The following is a 24393-nucleotide window of genomic DNA, read 5'->3' on the forward strand; positions in this document are numbered from 1 at the left end:
CGCAGCAAAGGCTGTAGCTCAACTCGCTCAACGTCTTTGAAGGGAATATACCGCTCCATTGCGTCGTTCAGCTGACTCAGCACGAAACAAGAGGGCTTCGCCAAGTTATCCGCTCAGTGAGTTGCAGTCTTCAATTGTCTTCCTTTCAATCAACGACAACCGAGCCAAAAACGTTTTCTCAAATATGTCAAAACCTCTCTGCGAAAGGAAGTGGTGGAGTCGCTCTCAGATTCAGTTCCCTCACTACCCCCGGAGTGATAAGAGAAATTGCCATGATGAATGCCGACGCGCAGCTCGAAGAAATATTGAAGACCAACGGAGATGACCATCTCTATGGCCAGATACTAGAGCTTGGTCACCCGCCAGTGATTGTCGAGTGGCAGAAGGTGGAGGGATTTATTCGCGCGATTGAAATTGCTCAAGCACAAGCTGACAAACCCGAGGGTGAATCGCTTCCGACTGATCCACTTGGGTTGCCCACGGTAGTGACAGCACAGAAATTCAAGGAAGCTGTGCTCGACTATGTCAGGCCCCAAGAAACGAGCAGTCGATTAGCAACTTCCTGTCTGCTGTGTTCGATGCCAGAGGCAGTGACAGTGGGGTACAAGCTGTGTCTTCTCAACAAGGAGCCCTGGATCCAGCGTATTGTTGCTGTGGGAGATCCAAACATGCTGCCAGTTGCGCGCGTGTATATGCCCCGCGGTCTTCGTTCCAGTGCTCTGGACGAGGTGATGCCCAAACTTCCGGGAAGTTTGTGGGGGTAGACCAAGCGAGGCTGCACGTGGTGCTGCTTGATTGCTCGGTCAAGGCTTTGTGAAGGATGAAACAAGTGCACGAAAAGTGGTTAGCTCACATGACAATGTTGACTTCCATTCAGGAAAATATTGACGCTGATCCTGAGTGCTTCGTCAGTACAAAACTCTAACGCTTTTACACGCTACGTCGAATTCCCATCCGAGTCTATGTAGTTCTAAGGAGAAGTTACTACGCGTCCACGTACATGCCTTCACTCTTGAGCAAGTGGCTGATGGCCGTCACCAACTCACTCTGAGAGATATCCACACTAGGGTCAGCAATTTTCTCCATCAAAAGTCTGTCGAGGTGCTGACGAATGGACTTGATCAGAACACCGATACGAGCGACGGCATTGAAGCGAATGAAGCCGTCCAGGGTGAGCAGGTTCTTCTCGTGGATGACCTCGAGTTGTCCGCCGAAAAGAAGCAGCGCGTACGGGTTGACCATAGTGCTCTCGCGAACGAAGATCTTCGAGGTCTGCACCAGCTCGGTGTACAGCAACCATGGCGAGTCGTAGTTCGATTGAGAGAAGTTGCACGACGACGGATGCAGGAACACACGCTCGCTCTGGGCATCCTCGGTTGCAGAGCGCACAAAGTAACGAATCTGCTTCGCGTTGTGATCTTCCTCCACCACACCATGCGCTGCCTGGAAGTACTTTTGCTCCGGGTACACCACTTGCGCCACGTTAGCGTACAGCCCGGCACACAAAGCAGCCTTGATAATGCGAGGAGCATCCGAGTTCTCGTTGAGGTTGTCGACACTCGACGACTCGTAGAAGCCGATGTTGTCCAACTGCTGCAAGTACTGGTGCTTCAGGTCCAGGATAGACTCCATAGTATCGTACGAAAGGCCAATGTCTTTGCAAAAAACCCGCCTCATCTTCTGGCCGCGTAGAGGTGCATAACGCTCAACTAATTTCCACAGCAACAGATGATCACTCTTCCAGCCACCGCCCAGCTCCTTCTTCAAAGCATCCTGCTTAGCACGCATTTCCGGATCGGACATGCTCATCAAGAACGGGTTGCGGCTCGAAATGCAAGCCGCAATGATAGCTACTGGTCCAATGCAGCGCAGAATCGACCCGTACACCAAGAATTTGCCGATACGTGCATCCAGCGGGAGCATGGCCAAGTGATTGCCAAGCGGCGTCAGCACCACCTCCTCGTCATGAATATTACTGGTGCCACCACGCAGTTTGTTCTTGGGCGACTCGCCAACGGTTCGGAATGCCGCAATATCGACCAGCTCCTGGATAGCTGCGTCGATCGCATCATCCTTAGGCGGCTCGATTGCCTTGGACAGGAAACCCTTGATCGACCCAAGCTCCAACTTCTTGATCTGTAAGCAAAGCTGCTCCAGAGACACACGGTGGATCTCAGCAGACAACTGCGCCTCCATCGCAGTAAACCGTTTACGTGAAAACAACCGGTAGCAGGTACCAGCCTGCACACGTCCTGCACGACCCTTACGCTGGTCGCACGCAGCGCGAGCTGCCCAGCAGTCAAGAAGCTGTGAGCGCCTGGCACGGTTATCGTACACCATCTCCTTTACCTTGCCGGAATCAATCACTGCCGTGATGTCGTTGATAGTAATCGAAGTTTCGGCGATATTGGTGCTGACAATCACCTTCGTCTTGCCTGCAGGGGCAGACTTGAACACCATCGCCTGGTCAGCCCCAGAGAGTGAACCGTGAAGGGGCAACGCCCAAAGCTTCGACGAGAGCCCGCCGTGGCCATGCATTAGCATCTCTACCAGACGCTTGATCTCAGCAGTACCCGGTAAGAAGACAAGAATCGCCCCATGCGCGCCACCAGCTTTCTCTGCCTTTTCGAAAACAAGGAAGCGCACCAGGTGCACAATGAGATCGTAATCAATCTTGGAGTCATCCACGCGCGCAGCAATTTCTTCAGAAGTCATCTGTGACAGCGATTTTTGTTTCTCTTCCTCGCCTTCACCATCGCTGCCCTTCTTCTTGTATTTCTTGTCCTTCAGCAAGTACTTCGGCACGTCGTAGTGAGTCTGGTCCAACACCTCCTCGAGAAAGTTGCATTCCACCGGGTAGGTGAATCCGGGAATATCCAAGACGGGGCACGGTGTCCGCGTAATTGACGAGAAATATTTCACGAACAGCTCCGAGTTCATGGTGGCACTCATCAGAATAACACGCAGCTCAGGGCGCTGAGGCAGCAAGTCACGAAGAATTGACAAGAGAAAGTCCGTATCCACGTTTCGCTCGTGAACCTCATCGACAATCACGTGCGAAACACCCGACAGCTGCCGGTCATTGAGAAGACGCCGAAGCAGAACACCAGTTGTGCAGAACAGCAAGCGCGTGTTAGACGACTTCTTTGCGTCCATGCGGATTTGGTAACCAACGACGTCTGCGATTTCTTCACACCGCTCCTGAGCAACACGAGTAGCAACACCAATAGCGGCAATTCGGCGGGGCTGCGTGCAGATGATGTTGCACTCTCCACCAGCGCCGCGGTTGATGTATTCATCCAGAATGAACTGCGGGATCTGCGTAGTCTTACCGCAACCAGTAGCACCGCAAATAAGCACCACCTGGTTATTCTGCACACACTGAATCACTTGCGCCTCCTCCTTGCCTGCGGGAAGTTTCGCTCGAGCAGCAAGCATTTGTTGGAAGTTGCGCTGTCCATCCTTCGCCTTCCTCAATTGTAGCAGCTTCCCACTCATGCGGCGTACCGCTTCAACATCGACGCGCTTAGGCTGGTGGTGACTCGCACTCTTGTAGTTTGAACCGCGGCCACCCTTCTTTTTCCGCTGTTTTGACTTGTCATCTGGTTTGCTGGGAGTTTGAGGAGGCTCAGCTGCAACCTCTTTCACCGCAACGGGCTTATGCAGAAGCTGGATCCTCGCTGGGCTCTTGGACAGCCTCTTCTTGTCTTGCAAATACGTGTCGGCTGCAACGTAGATGTCGTACAGCATAGGTTCACCCATGCAATGCACACAACTCTTCAGTGCCTCCCCGCAGGCAGCGAGTAGATGCGGCTGGTGCTTCGCATCGGTTGAAGTCAGCGTCAATAATGGCAGCTCAAACGGATACCTAGAGCTGCTAGGCAGGTAAACCTGCAGTCGAAGAGCGTCTGTCACTTCAAACTCAAGCAGCTGAGTGTTTGAGCCATCCTCTAGTGTCGTAATCTTCACCTTGTCGTCATAGATGGCCTCTAACGCAAAGATCTCGTCTTGGCGTTGGATCAGCAGCTCCTCTTCATCGCCAGGAGCCTCCACCGCACCGTCGATCTCTTCCAAGCCAAACTGCTTCTTGACATGCGGAAAGAGTTTCTGCAGCAAGGCGAATAGTGTCGCCATGGACGGAGCCTTCAGCTCATCGTCACTCAAGGCGGGGTGTTCTTGCAGATACTCGTTTGCCACGGCAACAGCATCACGGCGGTCGTACCCAAATTTCATCAATCTCTGAACCAGTACAACCGTACGTGCCGGTTCCGACGACGAGGTGCTTAGCACCACATCAAGCTGCGTTCCTTCCGGGTTAAACTTCTTGGGCAGATCTCCCTCAGGAATGTTCAAACACAGCCAGTCAAAGATGGCCGTCATATGCGCATCGTCAGCATCACCCGCCACAGTCGGACAGCTCTGCAACGCTCCTCGGATCTGCGCCGGCGTAAACCCAATAGCCTTCAGTCTCTGCGTCGCCTTGGCCTGAAACTCGGCCTCCTCCAGCTTCCTCTCAGCATCGTCACCGTCCTCATTGAAGCTCTTCGTCTGCATGCCCCCCAACTTCCTCAAAATGCCTTCAATCAGCTCTCTACACGGTGCGCTCATCATCACCTGCTTGGGCAAATTGGCTCTCTCCCTGTTCTCCCTCGAGCGCTGCTTCTTGTTCCTCGCCTGGGTCCTGGCCAATTTCGCCGCTTCAAACTCCTTGTGCGACGCAAACTTCCTGTCCATTGTCAACGTCACGGGCATCTCCTTCTCCTTCTTCGTCTCCTGCACGTCCTCCTCCTCTCCCCACAGATCCATGCTGGTCTCTTTCTTAACCTCACTTTTCTCTTCAACTTTCCCCTTTCTACCACCAACTTTCCCCTTAGGACCTGAACCTGAATTTCCGTCCTGCGCGCCCAACGCGAGCCATAAATCCCGGTAAGGGTCCGGTAATTTACGCTCAAATGGCCGCAGCGGCTCCACGTGCTTGAGCGCCAGCAGCGCGGCACAATGCTTGGCCTCGTCCTGCGTCTCGAACTCCTCCGCGGGACAGAAGCTCAGGTCTTTGCCGCTGTCTTTGGCGTCGGGCAGCACGCAGCGACAGCGGAACATGGTGGTGTCACGCGTCTTGGCGCGTGGGTAGAAGGCACCGCGCCGCTTCTTGGCCTGGCAGAACTCGTGCAGCAGCTGCATAGGTGTGCGCTGCCACTCCTTGCACAGGATGCCCTGGCGCAGCGTATCCCCTGAGGAGACACTCACGGTGCCGGCGCCGCGCTGACGGTGTCCAGGCTGGCGCTGTCGACCCATGGCGGGTAATTTACTTTTGATTTGTTTGTCAGCGACCCATAATGCGACTGCAAGTAATTTAAATGCAATTACTTTAAATACAAGTAATTTAACCATTTCAAACCGAAAACGAAGAAGTCGCTATGGTGGCCACCGAAGTTGCTCAAAGCTCACGAAGTGGCTGCTCGAAGCAAGATCAGAAGCTCGCAGACATAGGATAAACTACATGTAGTTTGGTTTCCGTTTTGGCATGTCATACTGGAAATTTCAGAGCTTTTACGGACGAGGTTGTATATGGGGATTAGTGGGAGGACAAGGCAAGCGCAAAAGAGCAAAGACGGCGGGGTGGGGCATGTCTTACAGAATAAATATAGCAGTACATGTACACAGACTAGTACTCAATCTTGGAGAGCTGTAGCGCTAAGAGCAGTTGATCATCTTCGGGCTCTGTAGCTTCCTCTTGAGTATTTCTGCCATGCTTGGGGGTTCTCGATTGTCGCCGTCCATTTGCAGGGGTCTTTGGTTCCGTTTTGCGCGGCAGGATCTCATCATTTTCACGCCCAGCGTTTCTACGGCGTGTGGCTGGTATTCTTCCGCTTGCGACTTTTGATTCTGTTGTATCGCTGGCAGATCGGCAATGCTTTAGGCACTTGCTATCCAGCCTGGCACGATATCTGCACCCTGGATTGGAGCAAACCCTTGTCCCGCTATGCGCGATGCACATACCGTTGATCTTGACGTGCTTGTTGCACTTTGAGTGAGAGCATCGAGTTCCTCCGCCATGCCTTTTGCACTTACCGCCAGTATCAGCACGTTTTTGACACCCACCAAAAGAACATTTCCTGCCCCCACCGTGCCTAAAACACGTGCCTTCAGTCAGCGCACGGTTCGTGCACTCCGGATGACAGCAATATACGGTTTTTCCATGTGTATCGCACTTGTCCACGACTTTCACCTGTTTGGTACACCCAGCGTGTGAACAAAACTTGTTGAGGTCACTTGGGTTACCAGGACTCATGTTCTTTTGCTGGGAAGGGGAATGTTTGGTACTCCCACGATATGGGTTGCGACTTTTATCGCTCAAGTCGCCTTCTGTTTCTGTGCTTGGAGGTTTAAGTACTTCAGTAAGTGTCGACTCCTTCCCGTTGGCCGAGTTGAAATCACAATGTGCTTTGTCCTCCTCCCTTGACACCACAGCGTCATTGTCCTTATCGTCATCACTTGCTGGTTCTTGGGTTTCACCAGTCAACGTGTCACGAAGATAGTCAGGCACTTCTGCAATTGGTATCAAAACACCCATCACTGACACAAGCTCCAGCTCGACTTCTTCTTCTTCTTGGCCATCAGTTGGCGTATCCTCCGTTTTTGATTCAGCATGCAGCTGTTCCTCGGCAGCTTCAGACACCAACTCCATATCGACATTATCATCACGGTCAGCATTGCTCAGATCTTCGTCCGTGGGATTCTGTTTCTCATCATCAGCCTCGGACACCAACCCCAACTCGACGGGTTCCTCATTGTCACTCGTTGTTGCTGATTCCGTCTCTGAATCGGAACTCTGCTGTTCGTCACCAGTCTCACATACCAACTCCAACTCGATGGCTTCCTCGTTGACATTCGTTAGCGTAGGATTTGTGACGGGCTCGGAACTTGGCTGGTTCTGCTTAGTCTCCGGCAACTTGGCTTTGCCATATCGATTCGTCGGCATAACATTTGCCATTGGATCAGGAGTTGGTTGATCTTGCTTGGTCTTCGACACCTTGACATCCATTTCATCGTTCGTCGACGCACCTTCCGCGCCTGAAGACTCCGTATTTGGCTGGACATCGTCCGTCTCCGATAGTAGAGTTTGCTGTTGTTGAACCACGCACCTTCGTTTGCTGCGTCGTGGGTTTTGCTGAGTATTTGCTGTTCTCTTTTGTTTCCTCGTCACTTTTAAGTTTAGTGGCGCCATGTTCTCAGTCTTCCCGGTGCTCTTAGTCGCCTGGTTGTCCTGCTTTTTGGTTGTTCTCTTAGGTCGTGCAGTCTTAGCATCAGCAGATTCATCCGAGGAGGCCGGCGGTCTTGTATTACTCGACTTCTTCTGAGCTGATCGGGTCCTGGGACCGATATCGCTAGTGGCCTCCTTCTCCCCCTTCACTTCCGAGTCAGACCCCGAACCGGTATTTGTTGCACGACCCGAGCGCGTTCGTGGTGGTGGTCCCCTCTCAGATCCATCAGTTCCATCAGCTTGGCTGTGGTCGTAGCACTTGGCATTTGCCCAAATAGGTTCTCTGCACCGCGGATACGAGCATCGCGAACCTTCGCTGTGCTTGGGGCATAGTCCACTTCGTCTAGCAGCCATGGAGCACTCTGGATATGAACACCGATAGTCTTCTCCATGTGCAGCACAGAATCCCTCTTTTTTCTTGGCTCGCTTACTCCAGCCTGCCTGCGAGCATCGATCGCCTCCTCCATGCTGCAAGCACTTGCCTCTGGACGGCCGCTTGTCGCAGCCTGGCACGGAGCAGCGAGCACCTCCGCCGTGTTTAAAACAGCGACCTCCGATGATACCGAGCTTGCTACACTCTGGGAAGCAGCAAATGGTGCCTCCACCGTGTTTAAAGCACTTCCCGTTTGTTAAAACCCGCTGTGTGCAGCCCAGAGAAGCGCACGATCTCCCTCCGCCGTGCTGGATGCACTTGCCTCCGCGCCTTGCCCACTTGCTGCAGTCAGAGTACGAACAACACTTCTTGCTGGGCATCTTCTTGGCTCGCTGGGGCGTCGTGGGTGTCAGCCATCCGTCTTCCTCGCTCGACATTTAGTGTTGATGTAATTTACATTTGGATCGCAAACGTAAATTACATCGATATTAAATGTCGATACTTCAAAAGTATATTACAGTTGCAAGCGTTGGTGAGCGACAAATAGGAGCTCATGACAACCAAGAGCAAGCGGGCTACAGTCGACAAGGGCCTGTGCACCTATCCTGGCTGTCACCAGCCCGCGAAGGCCAAGCGAAGGTGTGAGCAGCACGACCCGCGCACTCGCTGTTTCCAGTCCAATTGCACGCGAATCGCCCAGTCCAAGGGCAAATGTGTGGCCCACGGGGGAGGCCGGCGGTGCTCGCACCCAAACTGTGGCAGTTCTGCGCGATCTAAAGGACTGTGTGGGGCGCACGGAGGGGCCATATTGTGCTCCCATCCAGGTTGTAACACTAGGGCGAGGCTGAAAGGCAAGTGCCACGCCCATGGAGGAGGCATTCTGTGCTCTGTGGCAGAGTGCACGAAGGCTGTGAAGGCCAATGGCAAGTGCGTGGCCCACGGCGGGTTCAAACTGTGCACCTATCCAGAGTGCAACAAGCAGATAAAGAGCTGGGACAGGTGCATCGCTCACGGAGGAGGCACTCGGTGCTCTGACCCGGACTGCAACAAGTTTGCAATTACCAAGGGAAAATGCGCAGAGCATGGTGGAGGGCGCCAGTGCAAACATGCTGGCTGCAGTAAGGGGGCTGTGTCGACGGAAGATTTTTGTAGTAGACACGGAGGAGGCAGACGCTGCTCGGTTGAAGACTGCACGCGACATGCTCTGACTGGAGGCAAGTGCTTTCAGCATGGAGGAGGCAATCGATGCTCGCAGGCAGGATGCAGCAAGCAAGCCAGGAAGAAAGGAGGATTCTGCGCTTCCCATGGAGGAGGCGATCTGTGCTCGTATCCAGAGTGCTTCATGTTTGCGACACAAGGTGAACTGTGCCCTAAGCATCATGAAGGTACTCGGTGCTCGTATCCTCGATGCAGAGAATCTATTTGGGCAAATGATAAGTGCTACGACCACGGTCAATCTGCCGATGGGTCCGAGAATGGATCGCCTCCAAGAACGCGCTCGGGTCGTGCAGCAAATACTGGTTCGGTGCCTGATTCGGAAGTGAACCATACTGAGTACGTCAACCCAACCACCGGATCAGCTGAGAAGAAGACGAGTAATACAAGACCGCCGGCCTCCTCGGGCGAATCTGCTGTCGCTAAGACTGCACGACCTAAGAGAACAACCAAAAAGCAGGACAACCAGGCGACTAAGAGCACCGGGAAGACTGAGAACATGGCGCCACTAAACTTAAAAGTGACGAGGAAACGAAAAAGAACAGCAAATACTCAGCAAAACCCACGACGCAGCAAACGAAGGTGCGTGGTTCAACAACAGCAAACTCTACTATCGGAGACGGACGATGTCCAGCCAAATACGGAGTCTTCAGGCGCGGAAGGTGCGTCGACGAACGATGAAATGGATGTCAAGGTGTCGAAGACCAAGCTAGATCAACCAACTCCTGATCCAATGGCAAATGTTATGCCGACGAATCGATATGGCAAAGCCAAGTTGCCGGAGACTAAGCAGAATCAGCCAAGTTCCGAGCCCGTCACAAATCCTACGCTAACGAATGTCAACGAGGAAGCCATCGAGTTGGAGTTGGTATGTGAGACTGGTGACGAACAGCAGAGTTCCGATTCAGAGACGGAATCAGCAACAACGAGTGACAATGAGGAACCCGTCGAGTTGGGGTTGGTGTCCGAGGCTGATGATGAGCAGCCAAGCTCCGACTCGGGGACGGACGAAGATCTGAGCAATGCTGACAGTGACGATGATGTCAATGTGGAGTTGGTGTCTGAAGCTGATGAGGAACGGGCTGAATCTGAAACGGAGGATACGCCTACTAATGTTGGCGATGGTGATGTCGAGCTGGAGTTGGTATCGGTGGTGGGCGTCCTAGTACCTATTTCCGAAGTGCCTGACCGACTAAAACACAAATACACCGGGAAAGGTGAAGAGCTATCAGATGAAGAAGGATATGAGTCCCCCGCAGGTACACAGAAGAAGTCGACGCCGAGTGTCTCTTTCGCATCGATGGACCACGAAGTAGAAGGCATGGACAGTGATGACTCGGAATGCTTTTATTAATGAGCCTCTCGTGTCCACTGACACGGCAGATACAGTGAGCTTGGCGCAGTGAAAGTAGTTTACCGAATTGCATTCACACTTGATAGTCCACCAAAGTCTAAGGGCACTCACTCTACTGAATGAATGACGACGGCCAAGAAGGCGAAAGAGCAGGCACCAATTGGAACTGCTGAGTCTGAAATGACTGCTTTTAGCGTTAAAGTTGAGTACTCAGAAGTGTGTGCAACTGCGTCATTTCCTTTAGTGCTCCACTTTGTAGATTTTCCAAGCTTCTTGAGAAGTGTGTAGTTCCGCATTATGAGGCATCCCTGGGCAACGGCGTGGTGTACTTTGTCGCTTCTTCGATGGAGTCAAATGTCATGCTCAATGTCTTTGCTCTCAGACAACTAATTCGTAGCGCTCACTTGCCTTTGTTTGTAAATTTCCAGCTACCGATAGCAAAATAATACACTCGCTAACTTTAGTCCTACCAATCACGACTCACTAACTTATGTGTCGCATAGTGAAATCAAGTCATTCTGTATTTTTGACATCGAGCGTTATGGTCTCCGCAGACCCAGCGTCTGCAATGCCGATACCCGACCCTCTGGGCTCGCTGCTGCTGCCGGAGATGAAGGTGACGAGCACCGAGAACTCGCGGCAGCTGGACAAGCGCTTCGCCTTCCTCTGGACCTCGGCACATCGACTAGTAGTGACCAACGCGGCGCTGGCCAACCACATGATGTACGTGTCAAAAGTGTCGAAAATGATATGCAATAATCTGGTACTTTACAGTTAACACTGAAACGTTTTTGACACCATTTTTTGACAGCGCATCAATGATGCAGTTGGCGAGAGCAAGCCACGCCCAACTGCCGCAAACGGTGTTGGACTACATCTGCGAGAAATGTGGAGGGCTATTGGTGCCCAGTGTATCGGCCGACGTGCGCGTGGTTTCCCAGTCGCTCAAGTCGCCGGCCAATCGTCGACTGGCGAGGCAGCATCGCCGAGCCCAGCAGCAGAACGGCAGCAAGGGACCTCGTCTAGTACGCGAGTCGCTGTCGACAATTGTGGTGCGCTGGGCTAAATGTAGTGGTACTTTGTTGCGGTCAGGAGGTTAACGTTGTCATTTCTGGCGTTTTTGCAGAGGGTGACATGCCATCGGTGCAAGCACGCCAATGACCGACCGGGTGCTTCTGTTGTGCACAAGCCCAAGACGAAGAAGCGAGCGCGAGAGGATGCGCAGGACAAAGAAACTGATACTCCAGAGACGAAGCGGCTGAAGGCGGAGGGTGGCGAGGCTGCTACGATGGAGCAGCGTACGACTGCGGGATCTACTGATGCTGACACTACTGCTGTAGCTGTAGCTGCTTCGGTTGAAGTGAAAGTGGCCCGTACGAGCGTGTTTGCACCACCTCCTAGCCCGCCCCGGAAGCTGCTGGATGGACCTAAACGGAAGAAGAAAAAGAAAAAAGCCCAGCCGGATGCAGCTGTGGTTGCTGTGAAGAGCAGTCTGAGCTCGTTCTTGCAGGGATTCGGTTCGCGCAAGTGAAGGGTCTCGGTAAATATGAAGTTTGCTTTTGACGATGTGTGCGGCTGATTATTTACATGTGTGACGGGGTCGACGAGAACGAAGCAGTTAGCGAGTCCAGTCGGTTGAGCTGTGTACGGAAGTCATCGGCGCTGCTCTGCATACTCCAAGATTGCATCGTCGACGGGTAGCGCGCACTTGTTGGTCTGGAGTAGCTCTTCCGAGCCGAATTTTCTCGCTCCATCCCTTCCTCTTCTTCCTCCAACGATATTGCAAGTCTGGGGGAAGGACACTTTTCCAGTGTGAGTCCAGCAGACTCGAGCTCGTGTTTGATCCCAGCATCGATAGGCTCTGCTGATTGTACAGTATGGGGCTCATTGGTTTTGTTGTTGATGCTCCGTTGTCCCTCTGGCAGTGGATGTGCAGGAACACTCTGTTCGGTAACCTTGTGTCCTCGTCGTGCTTCAGCTTTCCGTTCCTTTGCCTCTCTTGCTTGGATTTGATTTCGCTCTGTCGCTTTGAAGATCTTGCCCAGGATGCTGAAGAGCTTCTCTCGCGGTGGGTCCTTCTGCTCCTCCAAGATCTACTCAGCACAAAAGCACAAGCCTCAGTGGAAAAGTAATTAGCAGCTCAACAAGCGTCAAGCTCACGTACCCGTCGAGTATCCTGGATCGGCATCTGCACCATCACCAGCGTGCGGTTTTGCAAGAGTCCATCGTAGAATTGGAGAAAGCCGTCGACGGTGATGCAATTTCCATCCCAGAACAAGGCCTGCAAGCTCTTGTTCTTGGGCAACACGTCGCCAAGAACCTGCGCCAATGCGTCGCCACACTCGTTTCCAGTGACGTCTAGCATTTGTAGATGAGCGTGCGGCTTCGCCAGCGACTGAACTGCCGCCGTAATGATGTGGGTGCCGAAGACGTACGAGCCCTCACACTTGAGACAGAGCTCTTTCAGGCGCAGAGGTTTTGCAGCCGAAGAGTATGCCAGGAAAGAAGCTGACGCAACTCCGGCGTCACTCGCTCCCAGCCAAGCCGCCGTATTCTGCATCTGGTTGTCATTGTAGTCCAAGGCACCTCCAAGCAAAAGCGACAAGGCATTCGCACCCGCTTGCTCCATGACACTTGGCTCCGATGGCGCTACACCATCGCTGTAGCATTTCTCGTTCTGCCGTTGGCGCTTGCGGTGAGCGTCCCGCTTCACAAACCCATTCCCTTCCAGACTCAACGAGTCCAGCGTCTTGCATCCTCGAATCGAGTGGAGCAGCAGCAGCGCCTGCAGCAGACACAAACAAAGGTCAGATCGAGGTTCAAAACGTGCGTTTCCACTCACAGATTTGTCGTGCAGACGTGTGTGATCCAGTCGCAGCGAGGTCCTGGTAGCCCACGGCGATTCATCCAGTAACTGGGCCACAACCTCCGCGCGGTGTCCACTCAAATCGTTATCGCTCAAGTCGACCATGCAGGCCCAGCTTCGGTCGGTGTTCGCGAACATCGGTGCTAAGATGTTGCGCAGAAAGTGTTTGCGGAGACCATCCGCGCGGTGCACTGTGCGGCCGTTCCTGCGCGCCGCTGCGGTTTGAGCCACGACTGCGGCTTCCGAGAGTGCCAAGAGGGTGCCTTCTTTCTGTAGCTGCGGGGGCAACAACTTGTGAAAGTGCCGATATCGCTTCATACCACGCAGGAAAATTCTTGCCAGGCTTTGGGATTTCCCCAAGATGACGCCGAGGTCTTGGCTTGCCTGCGTGCGCATCTGGTTGTACGACAGGTCGAGCTGCTCAAGCGAAGATTCGTGCAGCAACGTGTTCTGCTTGAGCGCCTGAATAAAAATGTTGATGTCGAGCTGCGTTCGAGAGACATCGAGTCGCCGAAGCGCGAACGTCCCGATGATCCACGTAGCGAGGGACCGTGTGCCTTCAAGTCCAAGATGGTTCCCTGCCATGTTCAGCTCCCGTAACGAGGCTGCAAAAGCTGTGCTCGTGGTCAAGGCATCCACGATTCGGCAGCAGGACACTGTTGTCAACCTGCAGCGCTCAAGTTGAAGCAGTTCCAGACCATTGGGAAGTAGTTGGAGAATGGTTGCGAGCTCAGTGGACATTGCAACGGTGAAGCGATTGAAGGAGAAGTCTAAACGTCGTAGCTGCAGCTTCTTCTGGTCGCCATCCTGTCGCATTGTCAATCTCAGAGCCACATCCTGGAGAATGCGCAGCGCTCGTACGGACAGCTGCACGTTCGTGAGGCTGAAGCCTTCGACCGTGCACAATGGCGACATCAGCGCCCGAAAGAGCACGGTCAAACTCGCTTGGCCCATTGCGAGGTCGCTGATGACGATGTCGGTGAAGCAGCGCGAGCGCTCCAGTGTTCGTGATAGAGCTTGGATTTCTTTTGCCTGGTAGCCGGACACGGATCGGGAAGAAGAAGGGAAGCAGGCATCGACCACAGAACGCGCAAAAGCTTGTAATGTTGACGACGGATGGTCCTGAAGATGATCGTAGCCGTCGACGCCGGGCGGGAAGCCAAGACAATACTGGAAATCCATGCACCCAGATGTCGTTGCGCACTCTTCGAGACGAGCTGGTACGCTGTCACGGAAGCGAATGCCAAGATCGTCGCAAAAAGCATGGTACGCCGTCGCCATAGCAGCAAATATCTGGGTTTGGTTGTTGGACCCCGTTGGTTCTGCGACTTCCTTCTCACCATTCTGGTTGTCATGTGAGTACGTGGCTTCATCTTCATCCGGGAAAAACTCGTGCCAGTGACAATCAGGAGGCAGCTTGACTGGTGGCCTCAGCCGGTCTGGAAACGTGAGGCGAAGAGCGTGCAGCAGCCGCTGTAGAAGCCTCACGAAGTTTTCTGTGTGTGTACCAGGATCGAAATGCAGCATCGTCGGCTCTTCGCTGCATCCGTTCGCCTGCTTCTGCAAGATGACGAGTCGGATAGAGATCGTGGAAGTGCATCCGCTTGTCGACGCGTTCGGGGCCATCGAGGCCTGAGCTGGTAAGGACGACCGCAACGCAGTGAGCTTGTGGACGTGGATGAGCTGGTACTCGCGGCGCAGTGCAAGAGCCTTGCTAAACGTTTTCTTCTTCTTGAGGATCCACAAACGGAGCGCCGAAATCACGAAAAGCCTGGGGCGAAACTTGGCTCCCGACTTGTGCAGCATCACCCATTTCATCAGCAGCGGAGTGTCACTTCGTCCTGCAAACAACCTCTCGATGATCGCAGTGTCCTGCAAGCTGAGCTCTGTGTAGCTAAGTCGGTTGATGGGCCATGGCGTCGGGTCGAACGTGGTCTCCTCCTCGCCACAAGCGACTGGTGTCTTCATGACGTCGATGGCCTCAGTCGGCAAGCAAAATATCACAATAGACAGACAACCAAAGAGCTCGCCATTATATTTGGACATTGAGATAACGGCCTCAAAGACCTCCCTAACAACACATACACATCATGAAGATAAACAAGAAATGCAAGTTAGCTCTGCTACTAGTCGTCAACGGACTGGATTTCATTTCTCGGCGTGGATGCAACAGAAGCCAGCAGCAGCAGTGAAGACGGCGGGTCCGTCCTTGTCGTTGAAGCGCATTTCGGGAAACATTTAGGTCGTTCGAGCTTCGTGGTCGAGGTCCCCAATGTCACTACCGTCTTGTTTCGTCGTGGCTTGCACCCTCTTTTCTTCACGAACTGCACAAGGTTGTCGCTTTGGACAAGTTTCACGCTAGTGTTGGTGTGCAGACGCTGAGTGGACGATCCCTTGAAAAACCACTTTGGGAACTTCTCGAGGTTGCGGCCATGCGTCCGCTTGAGCGTCTTGAGCCGCTGCCGGAGAACTTCCTTGGATTTCTTGGTGTCTCGCATCTGCAGTGCCACTTGGCCCCACATAATCTGACGCCCTTTGCGCTGATACACCAGCGCCAACTGGACGAGTTGTCGGTCTTCAGCGTCAGTGAAGTCGGACATGGCGTCACTTTGCTCTCGCCAAAGAAGGCATGGCGGACTGGATGACTCATTGACAGAACTTGACTACACCTGGTCAAGCTCCATCAACTCGAGAGATGGCTGACCGTCCCAGATTGCGTCAGGGCCAGAGTTTGTGAAACAAGTGACTCGAAGTCTGGAGTTTACAGTAAATATTCAGGTGTTATCCTCCTTGCCTATACTTCCCTCATTCTAGAATTTAAAGCGTCGAGAGTAGGTGGGGGAGGTGGCGCTCATCTGTTTGATCGTTGGAGTGAGAGGGGCTGCGTTCTCTGTCAGGGTCGAGGTGGGGAGATTAACGTCAGTAGATGAATTGAAGAAGGCGGTCAAGGATAGGAAGTCAATCTCCTTCAAGGACTTCGAAGCGGATAGTCTTCAGTTCTTCCTGGCCAAGAAGGTGGAGGACGCAGATGGGATGGACGCCATAAAGATGAAGGACGAAGAGAAGAAGGGCGAGTGGCTGGATTCCGACTCCGAGGACATGAAGAAGCTGAAGAAGGGCGAGGTGACCCCTGCAATCACAAGACTAACGTCTGAAGAGCACGAACTACAGGGGAGTCTGGTCTGGAGAACAAGTTGAATAAAATGCAGCCACCAGTGACCGATCAAATTTACGTGCTGGTGAAGGTCCCGCCGGCGACGTCGTCGGTGCAAGTTACGTCTCCTGTGTGGCAGTGGGAGTTGACCGGTACGCCATGTCCCGTGCTTTCCTTCAACAGGGAGGAACCCACCATTCGCATTCCGGAAGAGTACGCCCGAAGCAGTTGGCTTAACGTGAGAGATGGGGGGGGGGGGGGGGGGGGGGGGGTCTTGTGCAGCGTTTGCATTTGCCTGTTTCTTGGATCGATCTCAAGACGATTGGGATGTGGTACGGATTCACTGCCTTAAGTCAGTTGGTTCCTCGCTGTGGTGCATTATGTTTCGAGGGGTGTCCGAAAAGCGGACGTGCTGTATTAGCAGCTCAGAACTGCCTTCCCTCTTGCTCAAGTTGACGGAGAATACGATCATCTTCTTGGATGGTATGTTAAGACTCAGGATGATGTTGCCTTAAATTCGTGCGGAGGTTGGCACAACAACAACGGAGAGCACCGTTGCCTCGTGATTGTCAGCTCAATGGTAACGAGGGGGGAGGATTATCGGCCTGATCTGTACAAGGAGATTCCGGCTGACATATCGAGCACCTTGAGGAGTGTGACAATGTCGTCGTCAGCCACGGAATGGAATAGTCGCGAGTTTGTGGATGAAGAACAACGGTTCGTGCTGTCATCATGGACATTAGAAGACTACCAGCAGGCCGTGAAAAACGATGTCTTGTTTTGAACATGAGAGGAAAAATGTCGACTCCTCGACAGAAATATTGACTCTTGAAGAACGGAATGAATTGGTGAAAGCCAAATTCTTCGTTGTTGGACGAAGCGCACGAATGATATTCGATGTGACCACTGAAAAGGCTAAAACATTGTTAGATACAGCGCTTTTTAGTGTACCAGACACTGAAGCGTTGATGGGTCGACTGGCATATTCTCCAGCAAGGCGACGAGCCGTCTTTTGTCTTGGTATCCTCCTGAAAATGTCCAAGCTCACCCACGATCTGGACTCGTGAGTTCATGTGTGGCGAGGGAGCTTGCTTTTCGCCCTCTTGGAAGGCGAAATAGCCAACAAAGTACGAGCACTCACATTTTGTCAGAAGACCAACTACAATTCCGACTGGTTGGGCGGAGCAAAGCGATTCAAACGGCAGAAAAATGCTTCAGGGGCATTATCGACAGTGCGAAGAGTGGCGACACTGATCGCACAATGCGGCCAATTCCTGTTTGCTCTGGTATTTCTGGTCTGGGGAAAACGCGGATGTTGGAAGAAGGTGACAGGGTTTTGCGAGAAGTGATGGAGTTGGATATCAAACACATTGACAGCGTGATTGTTCCGTATATGGTCCAGTTTGCACCACAGCCAGTGCAGCAATCGATGCTGATTGAAGCATCTTTCTCATGGCGGTTGTTGTATCAATTTTTCCTGAATAGCAATTGCTCGCATTCACTCGACAAATGGTTTTAAGCTGCGACTGCCGTGCAATGGAGATCAACTAACGATTGTGAGTGTCGTCGAAGTTATTGAGCATCAGCTGCGTGACAAGAGGAAAATTGGAGATTCTACCATGTTGTACCTGTTTCTTGGCATTGATGAATATCAAAAGATTGAAAGCGTGGGTGCTGGACAACGAAACGTCGATGTGCCGCTCCTGCATGAACTGGTGGACGACATAGGATACGTTCTGTGTACCCAGTTGAATATGGTTTTGCGACCCATGTTTGCCGGAACAGATTTAGGTGTGATTTAATCGATGCCAATTCTTCGCATTACCTGACTAAGCAGCCTCCGATGACCCTCTTGACACTGGATGAAGTGTTCGAGATTGTGGACAGTACTCCCATCTACTGATATCCTAAACGTGTCGCCACCATTTGCTCTTTTTAGTGGCGTTCCACGGTGGGTTGTCGAATATCTGACAAAGGTGAAGAAAACAAGCGAGCAGGTGAAGGTCGTGGACTATGTTCGAACCTCAACCATGGCAGTTATGGGAACTGTTCGGAGCTTGCTTTTATGCGTTGAGAATCAGTGCGTTGGTGGTGTTTGGGCGCTCGAGGGTTACGCTGAAAGACCTGCTGCCTGGCACGGTGATGGCTGCTAAAACCGCGCGCCATTTCTGTGAAACTTATTCCTTCGAGAGTGTTTCGCTGTATGGATCCACTTGATGCTTCAACGCCCCGATACATCTCACGTCGTGATAACCAGCGGAGAAGAAAACCGACTGGACGTCAAGTGGCTGCATTGCAGTGAACGAAGGCGACGCTGGTATCGACATATTTTTCGCTCTGAAAGATGCGACGACGGGTGAGTCTATTATTTTTGTCGACCAGAAGAAACGCCGGATTGGTAAATTTCAGCAAATTTTTGCCAAGCGAAGCAAATGATTATCTAGGCGAGTTGAGTGTTTGCCCAGATTTTCTCGCGAAAAGAGGTGCGCGTTTGGTCCCGCGTCGAATCTGTCGACGTATACTGTGCCAGATGATTGCTACTTCTTGAACCGAGAGGAGAGTGTATGGGACTTTGGCGTATCATCCAGCGTGTTTGTCTGTTGTTTCAATCAAGACAGTAAAATCGCTCTCGACACAGCATTTGAAGGTGAATCGAAAGAGGCTGACTAGGTCGTTTCAAAAGTATTGGAGAAGAGGAAAGAACCGAGTGGAGGATTCCACAATGCCGAGGAACTGCGTTCTTACGTTGAGACCAATCGGTTGAAAGTTAGTCTTGTTCGTGGAATTTTCATCGTAAACGTTTTGATTCAGTTATCGATGCCATCTTGCTTACCTCCATTCAAGTACTCAACATATCGTGCAACCACGTTAAAGCCGCTTGAGCGGGCCACATCAACACCCACCACGACTACAGATATGCATGCGCAGGACCGACACGGCGCAGTCCATTTCCAGCGAGTTCATCGCAAATATCTATGCTCTAGGCATGCTTTCTGACGTAGGAGCTTCAGTTGTGACGACACCTGGTCTAAAGACGATGTTGAGGATTAATAGGAGTTGAGCACCATTTTCTATGCATTACTACAGCGGATATAGTTTGCCCATGCATAACCTCCGTAGTGCTCGCCTGGATGAATTCCTATCCTTATGTAAATAGCGTCTGCCAGATGGAGGGTTTGACCCAGTTGTAGTCGTCTCGGTGGACAGCCTGTGCAGCACAACAACCGAAACCAACGCGTTAGGATACCAAGAAATGGATGAAAAGCGAGACAGTAAAATGGGCGTACCTCTTCAGCTTGGGAAAGTAGCTTCTTCAGCACAGCACGGTGGCGACCAGAAAGCGGGGGAGGCTCTGTCGTCGCGGTCGTGCTTGATGCACGCTCCTTCTGCGCTTTAATCTTCTTCACTGCACGTTCAATGTTGAACAGAGACTCAAAGTACTTGAGTTGGGTGTACAGAGCGCTATCGGGATACTCGAGAGTGGTCGTCGCCCTGCAGCCAGCCGCCGAGCAAATGTTTCCGTTGCCACGGAGAGACTGCTTCTGCGTCCGCGTCTTGCACGTCACATCAGAGCAAATCGTCCACGCCTCGTAATACTTCTTCGTTGCTTCACGCGTTGCGATGTGGAGCCGGTTGGAAAGTACTGCCTCGAGGTCATCGCCTACGTTTCCGTAAATGCCCTCCTGATCGAAGCCCCAGAAATCTGTCTTGCACACGGGGCAAAGCAACCCACTCGCCAACGAGGCGTCCTTCTCGGATATACCGAATACGCCCGGGAAAGCGCTCGCCATTTTGCATCGATCGCACGTGATCTCAAGAGGAGCACAATCCTTGAAACGATCCGCATCAGTTTGAAGAACGCTGGGGATCGCATCACCGCCGTCGTTCTCTTCGCCGAAGTGGTTGGCAGAGTGAGAGAACTTGGAGGTGTCGAGACCCAAGCAATGTGCCAGCTGGGGGCTCGACGTTCCTTCGATATGCGCACACAGTCGATTTACCGGCGGGTGAATCTGCGATTCGAGGTACCACTCGACGTCAATGTTGAGTTTTCCTCCAGCGCGCCTCACCTCGTCCGGGTGGTACGCACGGCGGCCGCTTCCAGGCTCTTCCTCTTTACACAACACATACGGAATATGTGTGCCAGCTCCGACCGGCTTCCCTAGAGCACGCAGCGCGAGCGCTACTTGCACGTGGTACTGCTTTGCACGATCTGGGTACTGCTCGGGTTGCTTGTTCAGGTTCTTTGTAATGACATACTGCTCGATGGGCTCCTTGCCTGAGCGCATGCGTTCTGCCACCTGCTCAAGGTGCTCGTGGATGCTCTCCACAACATCGTCACGAGAGTTTCCGGACAAAATGAAGTCCAGAATCTCATTACCCACTGCCTTCGAGATGACACACCAGTCACGACGGACCATGTCAAGACCCTTGACTTCCTTATCAAAGATGGGCTCGGAGTTGGGCTGTTCCTTGAGTACTAGTGCTGCATACTTCTTTTTGTTCAGAAGCAGGATCCTCTTGAAAATGTAATCCACCTCAAGCTCCAGCAGCTTGAAATGCTTGTTACACTGGACCTGAATCTCACGGCCAATGCGCTTGGCCTCGCCAAGAGTCTCAGTGCGCGAATCCACCATAATGGAATCCGTATCACCGTAGATCACGTCGTAGCCACATTCCTGCTCTGCCACCTCCTTGGCACGCTGCAGAGTCTGCCGGCCAGTCGATGTAATCAGAGCGGCAATGGGCTTGGCGTAGAACCGCGAAAAACGAAAACCCAAACAACCATACATCGAGTTGGCCGTCAGCTTGATGGCCTTCTGACGAATATCGAGCATGATAGCCTTCTCAACGTTGCCCTCCTTCTGCTCGATTTTCAACTCCTTCTTCACTTGCTTACGTGACTCCAGCAAACGCTTAATCACAGCTGGCAAAACACCAGGTTCACTCGCACTGCTCGGTAAGGCCGGGATATCAGAATCAGCGCTCGCGTCAGCGTTGTCAAGGTTCTGGTCCAAGTCTTCGTCGTCCACAACCTCGTCGTTTTCAGGCTGGGGCATAGGCTTCGACTTTTTTTTCTTCTTGGTAGACGAAGGTACACCGGGCACGTCCTCGTTCAGCTGCCGCTCAACGGTGGTGAAACAAATATTGTATTCCTAAAGCGATGATCAAACACGACACAGTTAGCTCGCCATTCCCGACACATCAATTTGATCTCGAACAGTACGTACTCGGATAATGGATGGATACAAACTCATGAAATCCAGCAGCACCACGAAGTTGTCGTAGAGACCCTTCTTCGGTGCAAACACCATACCGCCGGCATATGAAGCCTCTCGCCTCTTGTTCGACTTGTCAGCCTCTGTCCTTGTCTTGAACTTCTCCGGGACGATGAATTTGTTCTTCGACCGGCTGAATTCGTGCAAGAGCAGATACTCAATACGCTCGGCACGTTTGTTTGCCTCCAGTGTACGCGTCCACAAGTAACCACACAGGTTCGCAAGTTGCTTCGAGAGCGGCAGAATTTCTAGCTTGTGCATGAGATGCAGCACGAACATAGCATCGTCTAGTGTATGCCGAAGGAATTTCACGAAATTGTCGGGGCCGCCAAGAAGAATCTGAGGAATCTCAGTCATCTCCACATCCAGTCTCTGCTTGTGCAAAAGTCGTTCCACCAGGTACGAAAGCGTGTAGTTGTTCTGGGAAGGCAGAAGCTCCTTGGAAGACACGTACGTATCACAGAAAAGTCGGCCATTGACCATGTCGTCCATTCGGTACTCGTTCCAGCCCTCGCCGATATTCATAGGATTCAAACGACCACGACGTAGTCGAGTCAGCTTGGACCACAACCCACCCAGATGGAAATTGTCGATCCGTGAAATCAGCAGCTCCAATGCGTATTTGTGCAAGTTGTGACCGACAATAACGTCTGGATCTTCTCGTTGAACACGCGTGAGAAAGTAGCTGAGCATCACACGCTCGTTGATCTCTACGCGCAGACGCTCACTGTTGATACCTAGCGCTCCATTCTCCATTTTCATGCCGAAGCGATCATCTCTCTGAACTGCTTCAGCGTATGCCTGGGGAAAACCGCTATTTCCATCCAGCGGGCGAATGGCAGTAAAATGTGATAGAGTGTGTCGTCCGCCCTTCGTACCCTTGCCAGCACCGTCAGAGCTGATACCAGTCTCCGTGATCGCAGAAAGCGCAACCACCTCGTGCTTGCCAGAGTTAGGGTTGCAGACACTCTTGAGACTGAGACTCATAACAGTTAGAGGAGGTGGCGTCATTCCACCCGCAATGGAACTCACATTCTTCGGATCGAAGGTCTCGAACTCCATCTTACAGAAGCTGACACCTTCGTTGGACTTGCGGACGTTCTTGATCTCCACCCACCCTGGGCCCAAAAGGCGGCGAGTGAGCAGGAAGTTTTCCAGTGGACGAGTAAATGCTCCACAAATACGAGTATAGGTTTTTCCGCCGCGCGAGCAGAAGTCCGATGGCGGTGCCGGATACCTGGCAGGGTACTTCACTTTGAGGAACAAGTTCTTGCCACGCGGGATGTTGGCCTCTTCGAACGCGTAGTTACGCTCCACGAGCTTGGTTCGAAAGACCTCCTGATCGCGCTTGTTGGTGATACATGAAGGAATTAGCACGTTGTGGATTTCCTCGTGCATGCGCATCCACGCTTCCTGCTGTTCGGTCTTACTCAACTCCTTTAGAGGAGTGCCCTTTGGAACAAGATACATGTATCGCTGGAGGTTGTTCACAACCACGCAACAACTTCTGAAAGTTGGCGGTTGGTTTGAGCCTTCCGGGCTCGGGATCTTTATCTTACCGATAAGGTAGATCTTGCCTGGTCGTTCCCGCACTTCGACTGCATCCATCCAGTACATCTGGATCGAGTCTGCCGTCGTGGGAGGAGCCTCTGGCTCTGCATCATCACCCGTCATCGAGACATCGTTGCTCTCACCGGCAACCTGCCACCATTCTGCCACCTCATTCGACGGTACCGCTGAGCTCATGCCCACGTTGTCAGGCTTGTGGTTTTGCTCTACGGGCGCAGCCAACGCTCTTGCAGTAGGTGCCGACGTCTGCAAGCGCGCCTCACGTGCCTTCCGAAGCATCACTTCTCTTTTGCTCATCACCGGCTCAGCCTCCTTCTGCTGTTTCGTAGCATCCTCCTCAGCATCGTCCGCGCTCGTTGCGTCATGTTCCTTATCATCCGCACTCGCTTCCTCCATGAGTTCATCGCCATCCACATCCGGCTCGTACGAGTTGTCACCATAATCCACAGGAGCGTCCTCCTCGTCCTCCTGCACACCGTTATCCGCACTCGCATACGAGTTGCTACTCGCCGTAAAGGGTTTTGATTTCGCAGTGAATCCCGATGCCCCGCTCGAGAACGCCGACGACCCCGACGAGTACGACATGGGGCGTGCATATGCCTGCCGCGACTCCGTAGGGTTACTCGTCAGATCATCCAACATACTATCCAGATCAATGTCTCTCTTTGCACTAGCGCGGGCCGTCTTCGCTCCTCCAGGGGCAGCTCCGTTAGTGTTATTTTTCTTGCCGGTCGAGGCGGAGAAGAACATGTTGGTGATCTTCTGCCCTTCCCCTCCTCCAAGCTTCGCGCGCTGCATCTTCTTGGCTCGTCGCACGTACGACGAAGACAGCGCCCCGGCACTGCGCTTCTTGCCGGCGGCCGCGTCTTCGTCGTCTCTCGCGCCATTGCCGCCGTCCTCCGGGTCCGACTCGAAGAACTGTTCCTCTCCGTCGTCGTAGTAGCCCATCTCTCCGTCATCATTCTCCACGAAAGGCAACCCTTGGCGGCGCTGGCGCACAAGCGCCTCATACTCGTTCTCCGTCACGGCCTTGTAGATGCTCTCCTCCTGGGGCTTGTACTGCGCCAATCGCGAGCCGCCTGCGCTGGCCTCTTCTTCAACAGCACCTCCGCCTTCACGCATGCGCTTGATCTCTTCTAGCGCCTGCTTGCGGCTTGAGCTGCTGCGGCGCGAGCCGGCACCCGCACGCCGAGAGCTCATGTTTCCTCGCGGCTCTTAATGCGGAATGGTGGTCACCAACCGCGCCAAAAACCGCCAAAAAGTGAAATATAGGGCGAATTGTAAGGAGCATTAATACCCAATGAGATGTATTGGCGGGATCT

General features: G+C 52.8%; 6 protein-coding genes across 6 annotated transcripts; 3 read left to right on the forward strand and 3 right to left on the reverse strand.

Annotated features, from left to right (window-relative positions):
• Positions 1 to 272: 272 nt before the first annotated feature.
• On the forward strand, positions 273 to 764 carry KRP23_5455 (uncharacterized protein; the record flags this gene model as incomplete). The annotated part of the gene is made up of 1 exon (XM_067890520.1): positions 273 to 764. The coding sequence occupies one exon, from the start codon at positions 273 to 275 to the stop codon at positions 762 to 764; it is 492 nt and encodes a 163-aa protein (XP_067747061.1).
• A 220-nt stretch (positions 765 to 984) lies between these two features.
• KRP23_5456 (DExH-box ATP-dependent RNA helicase DExH1) lies at positions 985 to 7618 on the reverse strand (the record flags this gene model as incomplete). The annotated part of the gene is made up of 2 exons (XM_067890521.1): positions 985 to 5342; positions 6331 to 7618. 2 exons carry the CDS (start codon positions 7616 to 7618, stop codon positions 985 to 987), a joined length of 5646 nt encoding a protein of 1881 aa, XP_067747062.1.
• Positions 7619 to 9534: 1916 nt separating this feature from the next.
• On the forward strand, positions 9535 to 10206 carry KRP23_5457 (uncharacterized protein; the record flags this gene model as incomplete). The annotated part of the gene is made up of 1 exon (XM_067890522.1): positions 9535 to 10206. The coding sequence occupies one exon, from the start codon at positions 9535 to 9537 to the stop codon at positions 10204 to 10206; it is 672 nt and encodes a 223-aa protein (XP_067747063.1).
• Positions 10207 to 10774: 568 nt separating this feature from the next.
• KRP23_5458 (uncharacterized protein) lies at positions 10775 to 11737 on the forward strand (the record flags this gene model as incomplete). Its single annotated transcript, XM_067890524.1, has 3 exons — positions 10775 to 10929; positions 11018 to 11258; positions 11333 to 11737. 3 exons carry the CDS (start codon positions 10775 to 10777, stop codon positions 11735 to 11737), a joined length of 801 nt encoding a protein of 266 aa, XP_067747064.1.
• A 52-nt stretch (positions 11738 to 11789) lies between these two features.
• Positions 11790 to 15672, reverse strand: KRP23_5459 (uncharacterized protein; the record flags this gene model as incomplete). The annotated part of the gene is made up of 4 exons (XM_067890525.1): positions 11790 to 12299; positions 12371 to 12991; positions 13049 to 15143; positions 15215 to 15672. The coding sequence occupies 4 exons, from the start codon at positions 15670 to 15672 to the stop codon at positions 11790 to 11792; spliced, it is 3684 nt and encodes a 1227-aa protein (XP_067747065.1).
• A 3699-nt stretch (positions 15673 to 19371) lies between these two features.
• KRP23_5460 (DNA polymerase alpha catalytic subunit) lies at positions 19372 to 24271 on the reverse strand (the record flags this gene model as incomplete). Its single annotated transcript, XM_067890526.1, has 3 exons — positions 19372 to 19434; positions 19514 to 21379; positions 21455 to 24271. 3 exons carry the CDS (start codon positions 24269 to 24271, stop codon positions 19372 to 19374), a joined length of 4746 nt encoding a protein of 1581 aa, XP_067747066.1.
• Between the last annotated feature and the right edge of the window lie 122 nt (positions 24272 to 24393).

The sequence above is a fragment of the Phytophthora ramorum genome, assembly GCF_020800215.1.
Source record: "Phytophthora ramorum isolate Pr-102 chromosome Unknown Phyram_PR-102_s0004, whole genome shotgun sequence".
Lineage (NCBI taxonomy): Eukaryota > Oomycota > Peronosporomycetes > Peronosporales > Peronosporaceae > Phytophthora > Phytophthora ramorum.